At 46.1% G+C, this 24,532-nt stretch overlaps 1 protein-coding gene across 1 annotated transcript; it reads left to right on the forward strand.

The window, feature by feature from the left end:
• The first annotated feature begins 1,650 nt into the window (after positions 1-1,650).
• LOC139353759 (serine/arginine repetitive matrix protein 1-like) lies at positions 1,651-24,532 on the forward strand. Its single transcript, XM_070998080.1, has 3 exons — positions 1,651-1,915; positions 1,969-2,057; positions 23,453-24,532. Exons 1-3 carry the CDS (start codon positions 1,651-1,653, stop codon positions 24,530-24,532), a joined length of 1,434 nt encoding a protein of 477 aa, XP_070854181.1.

Below are 24,532 nucleotides of genomic sequence, written 5' to 3' on the forward strand. Positions count from 1 at the left end.
GGTACGGCACACGGATTTGTCAAACGGCCAAAGTCCAAGGTGGTTGATCTTTCAGGAAAGCCTTCCAAAACTCCTTAGTAACGAGCCGAACTTCCCATAGTCCTCAGTCCGTAACCAATATCGACGTCAGTCTTAGCTAGCCCTGTTTATCTCTTTTATTATCCAGACTCTGATTAGAAAAATGGCTGGAAGGATGCGTAACAGAGCTCCACAAGCGCCACAACTGGCAATTTTCAACGGAAAGTCTCCGCGTCGGTAACAGGGTCATCAAGGACGATATTCTGCCCTCAAATGAGTGGGGACTATGCAGAATCGACTGTCTTTCCAGGAGCCAATGGCAACGTCCGCGTAGTCAACTAACCGGGATAACCTTCAACATCTCCTACCTAGTATTCCATAGCATGCACCAATCCAGTATAAACAAGGAAGAACGCTATAGTCGACTATCAAATACCCGTTGCTCAGCTAAAGGAACCATAGGGAAATGGAGATATGCAAGCAGTAAGGAGAGATTGACATGCGCCACCTACCCGCGATCTCAATATATGGTTATGTGGGCGGTAGGCAGATTTAAGCGTTATGGGCGTTCAAGTGGGCGTGGCAATCGTTTTTGTGTGGGGCGTGGCACGTAAGAAGCTCAGAAATCTGAAACCCAAATCTCAATAGCCTAGCTCTTATAGTTTCCGAGATCTCAGTGTTCATCCGGACGGATCCATATATACTTTATGGGGTCGGAAACGTTTCCTTCTGCATGTTACATATTTTCCGACGAATCTAGTATACCCTTTTACTAACGAATTCCCCTCCACAACTTTGTCAACTCTTGTAACCTGGTGAAGGCAGTGGTTACCTTCTGCAACGTCTGCGTTATCCACAAAAATAGATTGCAAGTTCAGATGATGGGAAGTTTTCCAAAAGAGCGAGGGTCTTTTTCTTGTCCGTTCACTTACACAGGGATGGACTTCGCTGGCCCGTTTTAACACGGAAGTACACCTTTGAAGAGCTGTCCACCCGCCTAGCGAGAATCGAAGCTTGTCTGAATTCCAGACCGCTATCTCCCATGTCCGAGGATCCAACTGATCTCTTAGCGTTGACACCAGGGCACTTTCTTGTTGGTGGACCTCTTCTATCCATAGTGGAACCTGAAGTAAAGGGCGAATCCAAGTCCATTCTGAACCGGTGGCAGCACTTAAAGTCTCTCCATCAACAATTCCGCTCTCGATGGAAGGATAAGTACCTTAAGGAGCTCCACAAGCGCAACGAGTGGAAAGTTCCTACAGACAATCTGCGCATCGGCGACATAGTAGTCATTAAGGATGACAACTTATCCTCAAACGAGTGGCGACTCGGAAGAATAGACTCCGTTTTTCCGGAAACCGATGGTAATGTCCGCGTAGTCGACATTCGTGCGACACGCGGCATTGTCAAACGTCCAGTAACCAAGGTGGTTCTTCTTCCAAGAGAGTCGAAAATTACATAGTAACGAGCCGCGTTTGCCAAAGTCCTCAGTCCGTCACCATTATCCACGTCATTGTTAATCAGCCCTGTTGGTTTTTTTCTTATCCACACTCTAACCGGGAAAATGGCTCCCCGTCCATGTAGCGCTCAGGCATTGAATAGCAGACGTACGTGAGGTACGCAGTCCTACCGATGCCTAGTCTGACGCGGAATCTATCGTCTTCGGAAGTGTCAGAGGTTCCTAAAGCTGAGCGCAGAGAAGCGGCTGCGGGCAGTTCCCATAAACAAGTACTGCGCAAACTGTCTCGCACACGAGCTCCCCACTGGAAGCTGTCGTCGGAAGTTGAGAGCATCTGCACGGCGAAGATTCGGTCGAAGGTCGACGAGGCGATCATGCTGGAGGTGGTCCTTAAGATCGAACCGAACGTGCGCATCCGCACCCCCGTCCGTGCGCTCAGTGAGAGAAGTTTAGGGAGCTACCGCTCGCGAATGATCGGTTCCATCGGCCAGCCACCATTTCCCTGATCCTGGGCGCGGACGTTTACCCGCAGGTGATACAGCCGGGCTTCCAGTCGCCAGTAGCCCAGAAGACGGTTTCGGTTGGATCCTCTCCGGCCGGGTTTCCATCTCTTTTTGCAACGCTAGCGATTGTTAGGGGGGCGGAATGTTTAGGGCCACACCTGCACCGCTGTCCAATTGCACCGCTCTCCAAGTGCACAGCTCTCCTAGTGCACCGCTCTTCTAGTGCACCGCTGTTCCTATCCTCCTTCGTGGAGTCTAAACTGCGCATTGGAGCGCGGAACTCTGATTAGCCTTAAGTAGTACGATTCTGTCACTCATATGAATAAGCCGCTAACGCACCGGACGCCAGCCGCACCAGCAGCAATCTGCCGCACCCGCCGAAGCCCAGCCCAGCAGCACCCGACGCCGCATGTTCCCGCCGCCTCTTCTCACGCCATCTACCAGCGCCAGCGTTCCCCCGCTGCCGCCGGCGTACACTACATAAGATGAAAGAATAAGAAAGAAGGAAATAGGAAAAGAATATACTAGGTAAAGTGGATGATATTATTATATGTTCTTAATATCTGTTAACATGAATTGAAATTTTCATCGAAACAGCTTCTAACAGCTCGTAAACAGCTATTGGGATTCGTTTGATTTCTTAATTAGTTTGTCAATCACAGGATACATCTTCCCCAACATAACATGTTCCTCTAAGATATCAATCTTCAGATATTTTGGTTGTGCGATCTGACATTGAAAATCAGAGTGTAAGTTTTTAGTTCACATCAAAAGTCTTCTAGAGGTCCAAAATTTTAGATCATTCTTAACAAAAGACGTAGAAGGTAATAACAGCTAGTAACCAGCTAATAACAACAAGTAGACATCTACTAAAAAGATAGTAACCATTTAATAACAGCTAGTATGCAGCTAGTAAACCGCTACTAAACATGTCGTAACCATCATGTAATAAAACAAGTACCTCGACTATCAGACACCCGTTACTCAGCTAAGGGAACCAAAGGGAAATGGAGATATTTAAGCAGCAAAGCGAGATTGAAATGCGCCACCTACCGGCGGTAGACTGATTAAAGCGTTATGGTCGTTAGAGTGGGTGTGGCAAATTTTTTTTGGATCAATCGATAGGTATTGACAAAACCAATACATTTTAGTTAAAATTTGTTATCTAGCATGAAAGTTGTGGGCGCCACAGGCTTTGGCGGTTTGTGGGCGTTAGAGTGGGCGTGGCAAACTTTTTTTGGTCAATCGATAGGTATTGACGAGAACAACACATTTCAGTTAAAATTTTTTATCTAGCATGAAAATTGTGGGCGTCACAGGTTTAGGCGGTTTGTGGGCGTGGCTTCCTGCTAAAACAAAATTGCGTTGCGTAAGAAGCTCTGGAATCTGCATGCATATAGTTTCCAAGATCTCAGCGTTCATCCGGACGGACGAACAAACGGACGAGACCAATACATTTCAGTTAAAATTTGATTTAAGATTTAAGCGTTATGGGCGTTATTTTCAGTTAAATTTTTTATCTAGCATGACAGCGCCACAGGTTTGGGCGGTTTGTGGGCGTTAGAGTGCGCGTGGCATATTCGCGTAACAAACTTGCACTTGCAAGGCTACGAAATCCAAATCTGAGATCCCAATTCTCTATCTTTGATAGTTACCGAGATATATACGTTCATACTTACGATTCTTTGACGTTTGTTGGCGTTAAAGTGGGCGTTAAAGTGGTCGTTAAAGTGGACGTGGCAATCTTTGTTTGGGTCAATCGATAGGTATTGACTAGAACAATAAATTTAAGTTAAAATTTTTATTCTAGCATTAAATCTGTATGAGCCACAGTTTTGGGCGGCTTGTGGGCGTGGCACATTGTTGAAACAAACTTGCGCTGCGTAAGAAGCTCAGGAATCTGCACGCCAAATCTCAATAGCCTAGCTCCCATAGTTTGTGGGCGTTAGAGTGGGCGTGGCATTATTGCGTAACAAACTTGCACTGCGTCAAGGCTGCGGAATCTAAATCTAAAATCCCAATTCTCTAACTCCTATAGTGGGCGTGGCAAACTTTTTTTTGGGTTAATCGATATTGATGAGGACAAAACATTTCAGTTAAAATTTTTATTCTAGCATCAAAACAGTAGGATCCACCGTTTTGGGCGGTTTGTGGGCGTTAGAGTGGGCGTGGCACATTGCTGAAACAAACTCAATAGCATAGCTCTTATAGTTTCCGAGATCTCAGCGTTCATCCGGACAGACAGACCGACAGACGGTCAGACGGACAGACGGTCAGACGGACATGGCTAGATTGACTCGGCTAGTGATCCTGATCAAGAACATATATACTTTATGGGGTCGGAAACGCTTCCTTCCGACTGTTACATACTTTCCGACGAATCTAGTATACCCTTTTACTCTACGAGTAAAAGCTAGTAGCCAGCAAACAACTAGTAAGTATCGACTAAACAGCTAGTAACCATCTAATAACAGCTATTGACCATTTAACAATTAGTAAAAAACTAGTAAACAGCTACAAAACGGATAGTAACCATATAATAATAGCTCACTACAGCTAATAACAGGTAGTAACCAATGTCTAAGCAGCTCAATCCCCATCAATCAGGAAAACCAGACAAATTTCGGCTGGTCCGTTATTTTTTTTGCGTCTCTCCGTTATGTTCGGCTAGCGACTAATATTTCGGCGGAAAAATTTTCGTGGAGCAGCGACATGTGAATGCCCTAATATTTTAGGAGCATTATTGTGTATCGAAAAAATCAACTAATATTGTTTTATAAAAGTAAACTATTTGATTATAGTAAAATTTAGTATATTGAATTTACTTATAATGTTATATTTACTTATTATACATTTTTATTACAATATAATTTTTTAGTTAAGTTATAGAAATTTAGTACGTTAAAATTTATTTAAGTATATAAAACATTTAAGTATTAACATTTAAAAAAAAATTCGTATTGTACTTTTTACTCAAGAAGTAAAAACTATATAGTCGGATATATAATTCACTTTAGAAAGGGTATAGGTGCAGTGGCACGCGCCAACAGCGAAGAGAAAACAAAAGAAATCTAGTAAAGGGGTGAGAAGACTTGGTGCATTCTGTTTGAGTGATTGAAAGGGAAGCATCCATTTTAACGGTGCGCAGCAGTGTTACTTTAATCGTTTAGTTAATATAATAAAGTCAGGTAAGTGCTACATTAAGTTTAAGATGTTGTGCATTGATCTTAGTTTAAAGTTTATTTTAAAGGTGTTCAATGGGTTCCGTTAGCCGAAAGTGGATGACGAAATGTTTTGTGCCAATAAAAATCCTGCAAAGGGTTAAACACAGCTATAAAAGGTAAATATACAAATAAACAAATAAAACGCATTTTTGAAACATGTTTTTTCAGGAGCGTTGGCCAAGGATTCAGATGACCCTGACAAAGGTTTAAGAACGGCGATGACTAACGTTAAAAATAAGCTTACGAAGCATAAAAACAGAAACAATAATTGTACAATTTTTGAAAATCTAAATAATACCATATAATTAAAATTAATTAAAATGAAATTAAATATGTATGTATTTTAAATTTTATATTTTTATAATTGAAAACTCAAGGAAAAATTCTGATTTTCACAAGTGATTCACTTGGGACGTGTCCCTTGCAAGTGATTTCACAAAAAAAAAATTCTGATTTTCCCAAGTGATTCACTTGGGACGAGTCACCGGCCCGTGACAGGCCATACGAAAAATGAGTATAAGGAACAAGTGAAATCCCGTAGGACTTCGAAAAATTTTCATTTGAATTTTCACTTGTGAAAATGCGGACATCCCATACAATTTTCATATGAAACTTTTTTTTTGGAACTGAAGGGTTGGTTCAAAGATCCGGCTTGAAGGACCAAAGTGTACACAGAGGGGCTGCGGGGGCTGCTCGTGCTCAGTGGTGACGCTGTAGGGCGGCGGCGTTGAGTTGCGCTGGCGTCTGGGCGATGCGGCTGGCTTCGTGATGGGTACGGCGGACTGCTGCTGTGCTGTATAAGAGAACGCACTCGACGCGCAAACTTCGATTAAGTAAATAGTGAGAAAAACGATAATAAAGAAAAAAATGAAGTAGACACACCTTTCGTCTTTTATTAATGTTGCTACTAAGACAATAAAAAAACGAAAACCTTTTGACACTATGAGTGCAATTAAAGTTGCACGTAAATCAATTCTTCAATCAATGGGTTCTAAGAAAAATGTTAAAATAACTAGTGTAATAAATGTACCCAAAATTTGAGGTTTTCTACCAATTGTGCCGATCCTGACGGCCCTCAGCGCTCTTGGTAGTTTAGTTAATAATGCGAGGAGGAGAAGAAACTTTACAACATGAAAATTTCAAGTGGTGCTGTAGGAGAAGGATTATATTACGAGTCTGTTCATGCCCACTATCCGGCGAATCGGGAACCCGGCTCCGATGTCCCATTGCACCGCTCTGCTACTGCACCGCTCTCTCCCTCTCTCGCTCTCCCGCTCTGTTTCCAGCTCCCCTCCGTGAAATTTCCGCTGCGCTTTGGAGCGCGGAACTCAGCTTAGTCTTAGGCAGTTTGATTCTGGCAGTACATGAGAATAAACCGCGGTTGCTCCCCCGCCTATTTCGTAAAGTTAACATTTTGCGTAATTACTTTCGGTCAGAGGGGCACTTCGAAACAGACGTACGCCAGCCGCACCAGCAGCAATCCGCCGAAGCCCAGCGCACCAGCCCGACGACGCCGCCTCCCACGCCATTCTACTACCCGGCGTACATTTTGGTCCTTCGAGCCGGATCTTGAAACAAAATAAGAAAAGCTTTTTCATCTTATTAGATGCGAGTCTGGAGTCAGCTACTCGAAAATAAATTTCGATTGACATCCTCTCCGATTTGTTTAAAATCCAAGTCCGATTAAATCCGTCAACGGAAATTAGTAAATTACTTCGCCATTTTTTCATCGAATTTCCTTTTGCTTCGTGCGGCCATATTGCCTATTTGCCCGACTCCTTTTTTAATTGCATTTGGCCGCTCATCCATACACTTATATAAAATCGAGAAAAAAATTCTAAGCTTAGAAAAGATGTTGTGCAAATATACGCCAAGCATACAGTGAGAATTATTTAATTTCCAGTGTTCTGCCAATTCAGGACCCCAAAACTTTCCCAGATTTTCTCACTGTATATCCGCAGCCGCTAAAATACTTGCACATATTTTTTCGTTTTTCCAAATACAGTCCACATACAATAAATCGAAAACGTCCACCATGTGTTTGATCGTTGCTATCATTGTAGACTCGAAGCCTGTCTCTTTAAATGGACCCTCGTATTTTGGTGCTAGCTTGGCTGCGAACCTAATAGCTGCTTTGGATAATGGTCTCCTATCTTAGGCCTTAACTGGAAAGCAACTAAAGCCATAGGCTTGTGCTATATGTGGTTAGAAAAGTATTTCTAAATTCCGTTCGCGTTTCGAGTGGTTTTCACCCCTACAGCCTAGACGATTTTAACCGCACCAGCAGCAAACCACGCCATTCTACCAGCGCCGACGTACCCCGCTACCCCCCGGCTCACATTTTGATCCATTCGAGCCGATAAGTTAAATAAAGCTTTTCTTCTTATTAATTGCTGAAGTGCAGTCAGCCACTCGAAAATATAGTTCGTTTGATTTTCTGTACGATTTGTCCAAAACCCAAGTCCGATTAAATCCGACAACGGCAATTAATAAATTACTTCGCCATTATTTTCTTCGATTTTCCTTTTGCTACGTGCGGCCATATTGCCAAATTTTCAGACTCCTTTTATAACTGCATTTGGCCGCTCATCCATACTTACATACACATATATAAAATCAAGAAAAAAAATTCCAAGCTTAGGAAATATATTGTGCAAATATAAGCCAAGCATACAGTGAGAACTATTTAATTTCCAGTGTTCTGCCAATTCAGGCCCCCAAAACTTTCCAAGATTTTCTCACTGTATATCCGCAGCCGCTAAAATACTTGCACATATTTTTTCGTTTTTCCAAATACAGTCCACATACAATAAATCGAAAACGTCCACCACAACACATATCCCACCGGCAATAATTATTTAATAAATTTGAAACCTGCGAACATTACATACACACATATCATACATACGAATATCTACATACATATGCAAATCTACATATACAAATATCTACATACATATCCAAATCTACATACACAAATATCTAAATACATATCCAAATCTACATACACAAATATCTACGTACACTCACATATAATTTTAACTCTACTATCCCGTTCCGACTAATTAAAGTTTTTTTTTTTTGGGCATTGTAATTACATTGTGTAATTACATTGTAATGACCTGCAAATTGCATTACATACTTACATTGTAATGACCTGCAAATTGCCCAATAATTACAATCCAACTGCACGCAATTACTAAGATATACAAACAATATTTATTATTTCTTCGGTGCGATCCGCACTTTACAAGTGTATAAAGAATACCAATACGAAATATAAAACCGGTTGAATAACTTGTAACTGGAGTAAAACTTACCGAAATTTCCTTCAGGAGAACCCGAGTATAAAATTGATGCAGGCAGTTCCATCTTTTTACGCAGTTCGACTTCAGAATATCAAAATATTCAAGCACTATATTTTCGTGAAAATGTAGCTTAAATAAAGTATTTGGTTTTAGGTAAGAAATATAGGTATGTTCTATCTTACGCTCATAAGCTTATCAAAAAGTTTCATAAAACGATCATTGGTCAGCGCAACATATCCATCCAAATCACGGGCTATTTCAACGCAAGAGGCACAAGTCCACGAAAAACCAACACGCAGATCAATAAAATCTTTTACTCTGCCAACAAGTCCAGTACATTTTGGATGAATGACTGTATTGCAGAGACGACAGTAAATAAAACAAGGAAGAACGCTATAGTCGAGTACCTCGACTATCAGATACCCGTTACTCAAAGGGAAATGGAGATATGCAAGCAGCAAAGCGAAATTAAAATGCGCCACCTACCGGCGGTAGACAGATTTAAGCGTTATGGGCGTTAGAGTGAGCGTGGAAAATTATTTTTGGATCAATCGATAGGTATTGACGACACCAATACATTTCAGTTAAATTTTTTTATCTAGCATGCAAAGTGTGGGCGTCACAGGTTTTCGCGGTTTGTGGGCGTTTAAGTAAGTAGCTACCTGCAATAAGTACATTATTGAAATCATTATCTGTAATTTGAAACAAATTATTTAATATTATCTTTATGAATCGTACGGTTTCTGTTATTTATAATAACTTTATTGGGGAGATTTTCCTTAACTACTTGTTTTGTATATCTAGAATTAAGCTTGTTTTTTCCCCGTGTTTCTTTTCGTAAATTACCACTCCTACGTGATAATTATTATTTGTCTATCTTTATTGTGGAAATGCATATGTTTGTCAAAAGGTCGTTGGTTGGTTATTGAGTGAATTGTTAAATTATATGTTTGTCCTGCTTTAATTATATTTTCGGAATAATCAATTAGATTAAGCTCATCTTTACTGCAGCGAGCAATTTATGTTAAATTAGAGTGTTCCCTTTCTTCGAGGATCTGAAAAGAATAGAGATATCCCATTTCTTTGAGAAAAAGACTTGAATTGGGATGAAGAGATACTTGGTATGTTATCTATCATCAAAGATTTGGCTAATGGAAATTGTTGTAAAATTAAAATTAAAATAAAGACATGCTTGGGAGTATTTGTACAGTCTGATGAAACTGAGCAAGCCTATTAAGCTAGAGGAAGAGAGTTTGGTATCTTACTTTATTGAAGGAGTCTTTGACATCAAATTAAACAAAGCTGGCTTGTATAGAGCCCGAGTATAAATTTGATGCAGGCAGTTCCATCTTTTTACGCAGTTCGACTTCACAATATCAAAATATTCAAGCACTATATTGTCGTGAAAATGTAGCTTAAATAAAGTATTTGGTTTTAGGTAAGAAATATAGGTATGTTCTGTAGCGCCGTTCGAGCTCTGGGGCCCTTGACAATTCGGGGTCCAAGGCTTAAGCAAGTCTTATTTCCAAGTGTACAAGTACTCCCGTGTTTTTTTGGGTACCATTCGATCTTGGGGCTTCAACTATTTTCAACGATCAAGCCACCCCGCCCCAACAGTGCTGATATACTTTATTTTATTCCTTATGTATAGCATTGCCTATAACTTTCACATAGATTTCAATCTAATCTAATCTAATCTTTTAAAAAACCCATGGATAAGATGAACACTGGTTCCACCTTCCATACCAGCACGGTCCAGAAAGGGCCGCATCCCAAGCTGGGGATGATGGGTAGCAAAAAGCCAGTCGCAAACGCCTCCGTCACGTGCGCATCTGCGCCGAAAGCAGCGGTAGGCACTGCCAAGCGGGCCACCCGCTGGTGCTAAATACACATACGCAGAAAGGCGGACTGCTGCCCATACTCTGCGCTCACACACTAGGAGCACCGTTGCCACACCTTCGCCTGAATGGATAAAGAAGGTAGAGTGGGCAAGGAAGGTGCTTCCAAACTACGGGCAGAAAAAGCCCACTCAAGAAGGGACTCAGCCGAAAAGGCAGCGATCCCTCGAACTACCCGGGCCATCGGCGAAGAGATCTAAGATCCAGCCATCGGTCTCTTTCGCCGAAATCACGAAGAATCGTGTATTACTTGGCCTGATTGACAGGGGAAATCCGGAGGGCAGGATCCCCAGAAACAAGTGGAAGGCAGTGGCGTCCCACCTTTCCCTCATTTGCCTGCGCATGGTATGAGAGAAGTCAGGCACCTCGCCCTGCTGCATGGCTACGGCTACTCTACCGATTCGTCGCTAAGCAGGGAGATGCGAGCGCTCGGACCGGCAATCGAGGACGTAGACCTCAGCGACACAGAGGAGGCCGACGTCACTGTGGTGGAGGTTGAAGCTGTAGATGTCATTAAGACTTCTACAAATAAGCCTTCACCACAGTAAAGCAGCGTCTGCTGCACTTCTGCTTCGCCTGACAGAAGGCGGAGCCGACCTAGTCCTCGTACAGTAACCTTGGGTAGTAGGAGGCAAGGTTGCTGGACTAGGAACAAAGGAATACAAGCTTCTGCTTGACCCCAAAGAAGGTAAAATTCGAACCTGCATATTAGCCAAAAGGCATCTTAGTATATTTCTACTTCGCCATTACAGCAACGGAGACAACACCGCAGTAAGCCTGGAGCTGCAGAGTGGCTCTATAAGGGTTCTATCGGCCTATTTGGCCTTTGAGAAGGAAAGCCCCCCAGATGCGCTGGTCAGAGGACTAGCAGAGGAATGCGAAAAGCTCAAGAACGGATTGGTAATAGGCTGTGACACCAACGCCCATCACACCCAACGACAGAGGTGAGTCTCTTTTTGATTTTATTCTAAATTCGAACCTATTCTTATGCAATAGGGGCAATGCCCCTACTTTCATAACTAAAGCTTGCCAAACGATCATAGATCAAACTTTGGTATCAGATTTACTCGTAGGCGCAGTCAAAAACTGGGCAGTCTCTGACGAGCCCTCCTTTTCGGACCATAGATTCATAGAAACCGTATTGTGCCTTGATTCGCCCTTGCCGGTCAGCTTCGCCAACCCCAGACGAGCGGACTGTCACAGGTACAAAGAAGTTCTGACAAATATCCTCCCCATGGAACCGTCAGAAAGCATCACAAATCCACATGAGCTGGACGAAACAGTATACAAATTCACAGAGGCATGCAACACTGCCTTCAAAGTGGCATGCCCCACAGAGAAACCAAGAGGAAGGAAAAAACCCCCCTGGTGGACCCAACAACTATCAATCCTCAGAACCAACTGCAGATGCCTGTTTAACAGAGCAAAGGCGGGAAATGAGGACACCAATTGGCTGAACTACAAGTTTGAACTAGCCTCCTACAAAAGGCCATTAGAAGATCAAAACGAACGGCATGGCAGACCTTCTGCTCTGACATAGAAAAAACAACTGATGCCGAAAGGCTCAGAAAAATACTCTCTAAGACAGCCGGCCTTTGGGCTATCTTCAAAAAGCAGTTGGATCATGGTCAGACTCCAGTAAAGAGTCCTTGGACCTGCTCCTAGACGATCACTTCCCGGGGAGCCAACAAGCAGGTCATCCACCTGAAAGAGGAGCAGGAGAGGGAATCGAAATAGGTCCACTCCTATCAGACCGCAACATGAAATTGTCCATTCACAGTTTCAAACCATACAAATAGCCGGGACACCGTCTCACATCCAGCAAGCAGGACAAATAGCCATAAACTGGTTGAAAAAAATCTTCCAATCCATCCTGGCGGTAGGAGAACTACCAACAGCATGGCAAGAAACAAAGGTGGTTTTCATTCCCAAGGCAGGGAAGGCCACTCACTCCACAGCAAAGGATTTTAGGCCAATAATAATATAAATATAAAACATTTTCGAATTTAATCCATTCGGACTCCCTATTAAACTTAGCATATTATTAGTTTTACCACAATTCGAAGGCCCAAAAATTAGAGCTCTTATTGTGTTCGGTAAGAGAGCACATTGTCGTGGCGGTAAATTTTTCTCGTTTTCATCGTTCATATTTGTAACTAAAATTTTTTTCTTTTTGACTTTTTAAACGCAACTTTCAATCTAATGTACCTCATTTAATGAGAAATCTTTGTTGATTAAACATTAATAAAATGGGGAAACGTTTTTATAATCGCATCAAACGTATTTTTAATTGTAAACACGGTGGTGGTCTTGTCGATAAGCTAATCAGTACATTACTGTTAGAAGCCCTTATTCCGAGATATAATTTTTGTGGACAAAAACCATTAGACATTATAAGTGCAATTAAAGTTGCACGTAAATTAATTCATTAAGCAATGGGTTATAGGAAAAATGTACATCGTGTAATAAATGTACCCAAAATTGGAGGTTTTCTACCAATCGTGCCGATCCTGACGGCCCTCAGAGCTCTTGGTAGCTTAGCAAGTGGTAACGCAGCAATTGCAAAAACAATTAATAATGCGAGAATGGCTAAAGAAGATATGGAGGAGAAGAAACTTCACAACATGAAAATTTTAAGTGGTGCTGTAGGAGAAGGATTATATATCGAGTCTGTTCAGGCCCACTATCCGGCGAATCGGGACCCCAGCCGCGCTATCCAATTGCACCGCTCTGCTACTGCACCGCTCTCTCCCTCTCTCGCTCTCCCGCTCTGTTTCCAGCTTCCCTCCGTAATAATTCCGCTGCCCATTGGAGCGCGGAACTAGCTTAGACTTAGGCAGTTTGATTCTGGCAGTACATGACAATAAACCGCGGTTGCTCCCCCGCCTATTTTGTAAAGTGAGCATTTTGCGTAATTACTTTTGGTCAAAGGGGCACTTCGCAACCGACGTACGCCAGCCGCACCAGCAGCAAACCGCCGAAGCCCGGCGCACCCGCCCGACGATGCTACCAGTTCCCGCCGCCGCCTCACACGCCATTCTACCAGCGCCGACGGTACCCCGCTACCCACTCGGCGTACATTTTGGTCCTTCGGGCCGGATCTTGAAACAAAATAAGAAAAGATTTTTGATCTTATTAATTGCACGTCTGGAGTCAGCTACTCGAAACTCCTCTCCGATCTGTTCAAAATCCAAGTCCGATTAAATCCGACAACGGCAATTAGTAAATTACTTCGCCATTTTTTCATCGAATTTCCTTTTGCTACGTGCGGCCATATTGCCCATTTCTCCGACTCCTTTTTATACCCGTTACTCGTAGAGTAAAAGGGTATACTAGATTCGTCGGAAAGTATGTAACAGGCAGAAGGAAGCGTTTCCGACCCCATAAAGTATATATATTCTTGATCAGGATCACTAGCCGAGTCGATCTAGCCATGTCCGTCTGTCCGTCTGTCCGTCTGCCCGTCTGACCGTCTGTCCGTCTGTCCGTCTGTCCGTCTGTCTGTCCGGATGAACGCTGAGATCTCGGAAACTATGAGAGTTAGGCTATTGAGATTTGGCGTACAGATTCCTGAGCTTCTTACGCAGCGCAAGTTTGTTTCAGTAGACTGCCACGCCCACTCTAACGCCCACAAACCGCCCAAAACTGTAACTCCTACAGTTTTGATGCTAGATAGAAAATTTTAACTGAAATGTATTGTTCTCAACAATACCTATCGATTGACCTAAAAAAAAGTTTGCCACGCCCACTTAAACGCCCACAAACCGCGAAAACCTGTGACGCCCACAATTTGCATGCTAGATAAGAAATTTTAACTGAAATGTATTGGTGTCGTCAATACCTATCGATTGATCCAAAAATAAATTCCACGCCCACTCTAACGCCTATAACGCTTAAATCTGTCTACAGCCGGTAGGTGGCGCATTCTAATCTCGCTTTGCTGCTTGCATATCTCCATTTCCCTTTGAGTAACGGGTATCTGATAGTCGAGGTACTCGACTATAGCGTTCTTCCTTGTTTTAATTACATATGGCCGCTCATCTCGGCTGAGGAACTTGTGAGATGGTTCCAAAGTCGACTAGCTGGGGCAACCGAGCGTGTCGCAGGTTGCGGATAGCGGACGACCTCTCTCGAGGTCAACTGTTAATAAGCTGGTGGGATAAGTCAAACACGGTATCGTGGACGGGAACCCCAGTAAATAAACAGTCCCGGACAGCCAGCGGGTATTTTGCAACGAAGCAATACCGACAATGCGAGTTGTTCAGCCGCATCTAAATAGTTGCTTTACACAAACCCACTTCCAACACAACACCTACCCGACTCCCCTCCCAAACAACATCTCACTCCGGGCCGGACTACGGTGTAATACGGACCGTGCCAAGAGTCAGCCTGGCTGGGGGCCCGGATCAAAACAAGCCCAGTCTCAAACGGTGCGCTCAGGGACATGGCAACCCCCTGTTCTAACTATCCCGGGCGGACTTTTCCCCTTCTCCGCAACTCGTGGGACCAAATTATGGAACAGAAAACAGAAGACAACAAAAAAAAACATAGAGACGGGTACTTTTAAAAAACCCATGGATAAGATGAACACTGGTTCCACCTTCCATACCAGCACGGTCCAGAAAGGGCCGCATCCCAAACTGGGGATGATGGGTAGCAGAAAGCCAGTCGCAAACACCTCCGCCACGTGCGCATCTGCGCCGAAAGCAGCGGTAGGCACTGCCAAGGCGCTCTGGCCACCCGCTGGTGCTAAATACACATACGCAGAAAGGCGGAGTGCTGCCCAGACTCTGCGCTCACACACTAGGAGCACCGTTGCCACACCTTCGCCTGAATGGCTAAAGAAGGTAGAGTGGGCAAGGAAGGTGCTTCCAAACTACGGGCAGAAAAAGCCCACTCAAGAAGGGACTCAGGCGAAAAGGCAGCGATCCCTCGAACTACCCGGGCCATCGGCGAAGAGATCTAAGATCCAGCCATCGGTCTCTTTCGCCGAAATCACGAAGAATCGTGTATTACTTGGCCTGATCGACAGGGGAAATCCGGAGGGCAGGATCCCCAGAAACAAGTGGACGGCAGTGGCGTCCCACCTTTCCCTCATTTGCCTGCGCATGGTATGAGAGAAGTCAGGCACCTCGCCCTGCTGCATGGACGCGGACTGGTACCAGGGCAGCGTCAAGGTGGTAGCATGCGACAGTCAGCGGTCGGCTGATATGTACAAAGAGGCGACAATCAAGCTCGGCGAGGTTTACGAAGGGGCGAACATCGTTGCGCTTGACTGGTGCGATGTCCCCAGTAGACCCCGAGCCAGGATCTGGCTTCCAGCAGCGATCAAGGCGCCGGAGGACATCCTCTTCATGTTGAAAGAATGCAACCCGCACCTCCCCACGAAGGACTGGAAAGTCGTCAAGGTGGAGGAGCATGAAGGGGATGTCAACCAGGTGGTTTTGGTCCTGAACAAGGAGTCAGTAGCTCCGATCGAGACTGCTCGAGGAGTGCTGAACTTCGGGTTCAGTGCGATACACATCAAAGTGTATAAGGGAGACTCCAACGCCGCTAGCAGCTCTGCCGGCAACCCAGCCGAGCAGGTGCTTGCTGAGGAGTTGGAGGCACCTGGTGGGCCGGAGGACGGCTACTCTACCGATTCGTCGCTAAGCTGAGAGATGCGAGCGCTCGGACCGGCAATCGAGGACGTAGACCTCAGCAACACAGAGGAGGCCGAAGTCACTGTGGTGGAGGTTCAAGCTGTAGATGTCATTGACTTCTACAAATAAGCCTTCACCACAGTAAAGCAGCGTCTGCTGCACTTCTGCTTCGCCTGACAGAAGGCGGAGCCGACCTAGTCCTCGTACAGGAACCTCGGGTAGTAGGAGGCAAGGTTGCTGGACTAGGAACAAAGGAATACAAGCTTATGCTTGACCCCAAAGAAGGTAAAATTCGAACCTGCATATTAGCCAAAAGGCATCTTAGTATATTTCTACTTCGCCATTACAGCAACGGAGACAACACCGCAGTAAGCCTGGAGCTGCAGAGTGGCTCTATAAGGGTTCTATCGGCCTATTTGGCCTTTGAGAAGGAAAGCCCCCCAGATGCGCTGGTCAGAGGACTAGCAGAGGAATGCGAAAAGCTAAAGAACGGATTGGTAATAGGCTGTGACACCAACGCCCATCACACCCAACGACAGAGGTGAGTCTCTTTTTGATTTTACTCTAAATTCGAACCTATTCTTATGCAATAGGGGCAATGCCCCTACTTTCATAACTAAAGCTTGCCAAACGATCATATATCTAACTTTGGTATCAGATTCACTCGTAGGCGCAGTCAAAAACTGGGCAGTCTCTGACGAGCCCTCCTTTTCGGACCATAGATTCATAGAAACCGTATTGTCCCTTGATTCGCCCTTGCCGGTCAGCTTCGCCAACCCCAAAGGAGCGGACTGGCACAGGTACAAAGAAGTTCTGACAAATATCCTCCCCATGGAACCGTCAGAAAGCATCACAAACCCACATGAGCTGGACGAAACAGTATACAAATTCACAGAGGCATGCAACACTGCCTTCAAAGTGGCATGCCCCACAGAGAAACCAAGAGGAAGGAAAAAACCCCCCTGGTGGACCCAACAACTATCTATCCTCAGAACAAACTGCAGATGCCTGTTTAACAGAGCAAAGGCGGGAAATGAGGACACCAATTGGCTGAACTACAAGTTTGACCTAGCCTCCTACAAAAGGCCATTAGAAGATCAAAACGAACGGCATGGCAGACCTTCTGCTCTGACATAGAAAAAACAACTGATGCCGCAAGGCTCAGAAAAATACTCTCTAAGACAGCCGCGACTTTGGGCTATCTTCAAAAAGCAGTTGGATCATGGTCAGACTCCAGTAAAGAGTCCTTGGACCTGCTCCTAGACGCTCACTTCCCGGGGAGCCAACAAGCAGGTCATCCACCTGAAAGAGGAGCAGGAGAGGGAATCGAAATAGGTCCACTCCTATCAGACCGCAACATGAAATGGTCCATTCACAGTTTCAAACCATACAAATAGCCGGGACACCGGCTCACATCCAGCAAGCAGGACAAATAGCCATAAACTGGTTGAAAAAAATCTTCCAATCCATCCTGGCGGTAGGAGAACTACCAACAGCATGGCAAGAAACAAAGGTGGTTTTCATTCCCAAGGCAGGGAAGGCCACTCACACCACAGCAAAGGATTTTAGGCCAATAATAATATAAATATAAAACATTTTCGAATTTAATCCATTCGGACTCCCTATTAAACTTAGCATATTATTAGTTTTACCACAACTCGAAGGCCCAAAAATTAGAGCTCTTATTGTGTTCGGTAAGAGAGCACATTGTCGTGGCGGTAAATTTTTCTCGTTTTCAACGTTCATATTTGTAACTAAAATTTTTTTCTTTTTGACTTTTTAAACACAACTTTCAATCTAATGTACCTCATTTAATGAGAAGTCTTTGTTGATTAAACATCAATAAAATGGGGAAACGTTTTTATAATCGCATCAGTCGTATTTTTAATTGTAAACACGGTGGTGGTCTTGTCGATAAGCTAATCAGTACATTACTGTTAGAAGCCCTTATTCCGAGATATAATTTTTGTGGACAAAAACCATTAGACATTATGAGTGCAATTAAAGTTGCACGTAAATTAATTCATTAATCAATGGGTTATAGGAAAAATGTACATCGTGTAATTAATGTACCCAAAATTGGAGGTTTTCTACCAATCGTGCCGATCCTGACGGCCCTCAGCGCTCTTGGTAGCTTAGCAAGTGGTAACGCAGCAATTGCAAAAACAATTAATAATGCGAGAATGGCTAAAGAAGATACGGAGGAGAAGAAACTTCACAACATGAAAATTTTAAGTGGTGCTGTAGGAGAAGGATTATATATCGAGTCTGTTCAGGCCCACTATCCGGCGAATAGGGACCCCAGCCGCGCTATCCAATTGCACCGCTCTGCTACTGCACCGCTCTCTCCCTCTGTCGCTCTCCCGACCTGTTTCCAGCTTCCCTCCGTAATAATTCCGCTGCGCTTTGGAGCGCGGAACTAGCTTAGACTTAGGCAGTTTGATTCTGGCATTACATGACAATAAACCGCGGTTGCTCCCCCGCCTATTTTGTAAAGTGAGCATTTTGCGTAATTACTTTAGGTCAAAGGGGCACTTCGCAACCGACGTACGCCAGCCGCACCAGCAGCAAACCGCCGAAGCCCGGCGCACCCGCCCGACGATGCTACCAGTTCCCGCCGCCGCCTCACACGCCATTCTACCAGCGCCGACGGTACCCCGCTACCCACCCGGCGTACATTTTGGTCCTTCGGACCGGATCTTGAAACAAAATAATGGCATGGCAGACCTTCTGCTCTGACATAGAAAAATCAACTGATGCCGCAAGGCTCAGAAAAATACTCTCTAAGACAGCCACGCCTTTGGGCTATCTTCAAAAAGCAGTTGGATCATGGTCAGACTCCAGTAAAGAGTCCTTGGACCTGCTCCTAGACGCTCACTTCCCGGGGAGCCAACAAGCAGGTCATCCTCCTGAAAGAGGAGCAGGAGAGGGAATCGAAATAGATCCACTCCTATCAGACCGCAACATGAAATTGTCCATTTACAGTTTCAAACCATACAAATAGCCGGGACACCGGCTCACATCCAGCAAGCAGGAAAAATAGCCATAAACTGGTTGAAAAAAATCTTCCAATCCATCCTGGCGGTAGGAGAACTACCAACAGCATGGCAAGAAACAAAGGTCGTTTTCATTCCCAAGGCAGGGAAGGCCAAAGGATTTTAGGCCAATAAGCCTAACATCATTCCTGCTTAAGAGCTTTGAAAGAATGATAAGCCTACACATAAGGGCCACCGAAAACCCGACACAAATATCAGAAGCACAACACGCTTACACCAAAGGTAAGTCAACCGAATCGGCGCTACACTTGGTGGTAAACAGCATCGAGGAATACAAACTGATCGCCTTCCTGGATATAGAGGGAGCCTTTAATAACGTGCTTCCCACCGCTATAACAGAATTTCTCACAGAACTAGGGGTTGAGCCGCCAATGGTGAGGCTAATCCATAAATTGCTGATAAGCAGAATGGTCACAGCCACACTAGGAACCTCAACCCAGACTAGACTAGTGAACAGAGGCACCCCGCAAGGAGGTGTACTATCACCCCTGTTGTGGAATATCGCAGTAAATAAACTACTGCGGATTCTGGAATAAGGAGGTTGTAAGGTCGTGGCATACGCAGACGACGTCGCCATCATCTTTAATGGAAAATATCCACAAACACTTTGCGATCTTATGACCGCTAAACTTAAAATACTATCGGAATGGACGATAGCGAACGGACTCGGGGTAAATCCCTCGAAAACAGAACTTGTTCTATTTACAAATAGGTGCAAAATTCCACAACTTAACCCACCCATTTTAAACAATTGTAATCTCTCCTTTAGCGACCACGCCAGGTACTTGGGGTTAGTACTACATAAACGCCTCAAATGGGGCTTAAACAACCAAGAGAGAACCAAAAAAGCGACCATTGCAATTTACTCCTGTAAAAAAGCAATCGGGCTAAGATGGGACATGTCCCCAAGAATAGTTAACTGGATATACACAGCGGTAGTCAAGCCAATCCTACTGTACGGAGTGGCTCTGTGGTGGACCGCCTTACACAAACAATGCATACTGACTCCTCTAAAAAAAGTACAGCGAATGGCGGCTTTGTGTATTAGTGGAGCCCTTCGAACCACCCCGAATGAAGCGCTGAATGCTATCTTGAACCTCCCTAGCCTGGACTTAGCAGGCATGGAAAGGGCCAAATCGGCAGCTATTCGACTGAGGGACACAGGGCAGTGGAAAGCCCATTTTAATGGCCATGCTAAAATTCTCCAGCATGATAAATCGATTCCGAAGATCACGGATCTATGCAAATCTATTGAATATAGTCACACAACCTTTGAGGCCCTGATTCCAGATAAGGAGGAATGGGAACAGGGTCGAACGGGCTCCAAATTAGAAAGAAACGTTGGCGGAGGTGTGTACTCCGAACAATTAGATATCAGGAAGTCTTTCAGACTCCGGACCACTATAGCGTCTTCCTAGCGGAGGTCCACGCTATAAAGGAATCACTTAACTGTTTAGGGAACACAAGCCTCCAGAGAGGACACCTAAAAATATATAGTGACAGCCAAGCGGCTATTAAGTCGATCTACGCGACAAACACCAACTCCCGTACAATAGCAGACTGTCGCAGATCTCTCCACGAGATTGCAAATCAGTTTACTATCAGCCTAATATGGGTTCCGGGTCGCCGGGACATCGTAGGCAACTGCATAGCGGACGAATTAGCCAGGCAGGGCACCACCAAGCCTGTCCTACCAGGAGAGGAAAATGTCGGTATGCCCATGGCTACTTGCAAGCTAAACATAAAAAACCACTAGCCAACACCCATTGGCAAAACGCACCACAGTGTCGCATCTCTCACCAGACATGGCCTGTGATAAACAACAAAAAAACCTCGGAGATACTCAAACTCAGCCGCACAGAGTGTGGCATGTTGATCCGAGCTCTTACAGGCCACTGGCTTGTTGGCGCACATGCCGGCAGGCTAAAAGCCCCGCAAAATGATTTCTGCAGAAGCTGTAGGGATGAGGAAGAAGTGGAAACGGTAGAACACCTTCTCTGCTTCTGCCCAGCCCTATGCAGACTCCGACTGAAACACTTAGGAAGCCCCTTCATCGACGATCTCACCGAAATGTCGGAGATTAATCTCAAAAACATAAGTGCCTTTATTAAATCTTCCGGGTGGAAGACATGCCGATCAGCTCAACACAGGCTGAAACTACTAGAAACTGGACCCTAGAGAAGGAAAAACGGGATCATGCGGTATCACAATGGACCCATTGAGGTCTAAGTGTGTCGGACTATAGTCCGACAGCAGCCCTAACCTAACCTAACCTAACCTTGGCCGCTCATCCATACATACATACACTTATATAAAATGGAGAAAAAAATTCCAAGTTTAGAAAAGATATTGTGCAAATATATGCCAAGGATACAGTGAGAATTATTTAATTTCCAGTGTTCTGCCAATTCAGGACCCCAAAACTTTCCCAGATTTTCTCACTGTATATCCGCAGCCGCTAAAATACTTGCACGTTTTTTCGTTTTTCCAAATACCGTCCACATACAAAAAAATCGAAAACGTCCACCAAAACACATAATTAACTAATAAATTTTAAACCTTGGAACATTACATACCTACAATCCGGCAATCCGGTTAAATATAATAAAATAAAAAAATTACATAAACCGACGTGAAATTTTTTTTGATCATTGTGTTTTATTTAAAATAACCAAACTTTTTGGTATTTTTTCGGTATTTGGTATTTACTCCGTAAAAATTATTTTATCCAGGGAAAATAATACTAGCACTCCACCGCATGCGTAGCATCTTCGGTCCACCAATTTTGTTCAGTTGTGAGGATGCGTGAAACACACCCTCCACATTTCGCCACTTTTATTCTATACGCCACGAAGGCGTACCATTGGATATTACGGCACGACGGCCATTTATTTATAAGTTAAGTTAGCCATAAGTCGTTACGCCACGAAGGCAATATATTTAAGTTCAAACTAGAAGCTAAGCTTATCAGATTTAAATATCGCGCGCACCAGGGCTGGAAAACCACCCAGTGTTGGTCAACCGGGGGCCAACAGCTGATAGTGCCGATAGCGATAGGCGGGGGATCGATAAGAAACTGTGTTGGGAAACGGAAAAACCCGGCAAACCGAGCTTACATGCGGCCGCAAGGGCGGAAGCTCGACCTCATTCTCGAATGGCAGCCAAGGCGATCAGACCTAGGAGCGGACTTCAACCCGGAGTGGTACAGCGGCACGAGCGTCGGCACGCCGGATCCAAGGAGTAAGTGGGACAGACAATAGCGATCAGACTGAGTGCGAGTAGAGGTAGTAGTAGTATTACTAGCGAATAATAAAGACAAGAGAGAATGAGAAAGTATGTGTCCGTGTGAATTTGTGCATTTTTCGGGAACCCACGTGCAGTGATTTGTGCTGGTCGGGAATCGTGTTGCGCCAGAGAAGCTTACTCAGTGCAAACGACCACCCGATCGCCCACAAGGAGCATAGGAAAGGATCGCCTCTGGCCACTTTCTCCTGGGAACCCCGCCCCAAATACGGTTTAGGTAGTCGCGAGCCACGTGCAGTGATCTGTGCCGGTCGGGAATCGTGTTGCGCCAGAGAAGCTTACTCAGTGCAAACGACCACCCGATCGCCCACAAGGAGCATAGGAAAGGATCGCCTCTGGCCACCCTCTCCTGGGAACCCCGCCCCAAATACGGTTTAGGTAGTCGCGAGCCACGTGCAGTGATCTGTGCCGGTCGGGAATCGTGTTGCGCCAGAGAAGCTTACTCAGTGCAAACGACCACTCGATCGACCACAGGGAGCACAGGGAAGGGTCGCCTCCGGCCATCCTCCCCTCGGATCCCTACCCCCTACCCCAGTAGCTTGTGAGTCGCACATCCAGGGGGAACGGCCACGCCGTCCAGTTTTGTTGGTATTTTCTCAGGGATCGGCTACGCCGCTCGTTTCGTTAGTATTTTCGCCGGGAGCAGCCCTCCTTCACTATACCTTTCGGGTGCCGTGTTGCGCTAGAGCTGCTTACTCGGTGCAACGCGGATACTCTGGCTTCCTTTCCCCACAAATCCGCGCGGCAACTCCCCGTCCAGTTTCGTTCCAATATTTTTCTACAAATTTAACTGTAGAGGACCCTGGCCGGACTGAGTTTTATCCCAGCCTATGAAAAATGTCCTTACAGTTTGGCGCCCGAACAGGGACGAATAAGGACGACTAGATATCCTTCAGGAGAATTGGGTTTTTACCACCAACAGCATGGCCTAAAGACCCATGTCCAGTAGACGAGATTTAGAGAAAGATAGGAGACCGCAGGAATAGTTAGAGTAGGGGATCCCGTAACGCTGCGCCCGCCAACGCCAACCCACTCCCGGAGCGCCACATAGCCTTCCACGAAGCCGTCAAGCGCATACCGCGCCCCGAGCAGCGCCCACAGAGCGGCCCAGCAGCGCCCAGCGAGCGACGTCAGTGCACCACCAGCGGCACCCACTCACGTGCCCACCAGGAGCACGCACAGCGCGGCCACCGCGCCCTCAGCAGCGTCACCCGCGCCGCCAGCCGCGTTATCAGCAGCGCAGACCCAGCAGCGTCCCGCGCCGTGCAGTGCCACCCACGTGGCCATCAGGTGCCCACAGAGCGCCACCAGCAGCGCCAACAGCAGCGCCAACCGCGCCGGACACGTGGTCACCAGCCACACAACGAGCGTCACCAGGAGCGCGCAACGAGCGGCCCCGCGCCCTCAGCAGCGTTCAGCGTCCATCGGGCGGCGTCATTTGCACCACCGAGCGCCACCAGCAGCGCCCACAGCAGCGTCCTCAGCGGCATCCGCGCCCAACGCACAGCCCCACGAGCGGCTACCACCGAGCGCCATCAAGCAGGGCAACAGCCGTGCCCACCGAGCGCTCACCACACCGATCAGCGCTGCCGCGCATCAGTCGCGCCACGGGAAGCGCCCACCACGTGCTCACCAGGAGTGCCCAACAGGCGCCCTCAGCAGCGCCAACCGAGCGCCAATCGCCGCTCACCAGCAGCGCCCACAGCAGCGCCCTCAGCGGCATCCGCGTCCAACGCACAGCCCTACGAGCGGCTACCACCGAGCGCCAACGATCAGCGCCGCCGCTCACCAGCCGCACTCACCGAGCGCCATCAGGAACGCCAGCCCAACAGTGCCCAACAGGCGCCCTCAGCAGCGCCAACCGAGCGCCAATCACCGCGCCCACAGCTGCGCCCATCAGCAGCGCCAACCGCGCCGGATACGTGGTCACTAGCCACGCTACGAGCGCCACCAGGAGCGCCCAACGATCAGCGCCGCCGCTCACGAGCCGCACTCACCGAGCGCCAACGGGAGCGCCAGCCGCAACCACATCGGTCAGCCACTGCCGCACGTCAGCAGCACCTGTCGTGCGCCCGCCGCATCACGCCCATGGTAGCGCCCAGCGCCCAGACACGCCACTAG

Source organism: Drosophila suzukii, chromosome Y (genome assembly GCF_043229965.1).
Source record: "Drosophila suzukii chromosome Y, CBGP_Dsuzu_IsoJpt1.0, whole genome shotgun sequence".
In the NCBI taxonomy this organism is placed as follows: domain Eukaryota; kingdom Metazoa; phylum Arthropoda; class Insecta; order Diptera; family Drosophilidae; genus Drosophila; species Drosophila suzukii.

What these genes read in the sequence shown, in the direction of transcription:
- LOC139353759 (XM_070998080.1), top strand. Translation starts at nt 1,651, where the DNA reads ATGCCTAGTCTGACGCGGAATCTATCGTCTTCGGAAGTGTCAGAGGTT. An exon ending in CACCCCCGTCCGTGCGCTCA is followed by an intron (nt 1,916 to 1,968) that starts GTGAGAGAAGTT and finishes TCCATCGGCCAG; the next exon opens with CCACCATTTCCCTGATCCTG. An exon ending in TAGCCCAGAAGACGGTTTCG is followed by an intron (nt 2,058 to 23,452) that starts GTTGGATCCTCT and finishes CCACTCCCGGAG; the next exon opens with CGCCACATAGCCTTCCACGA.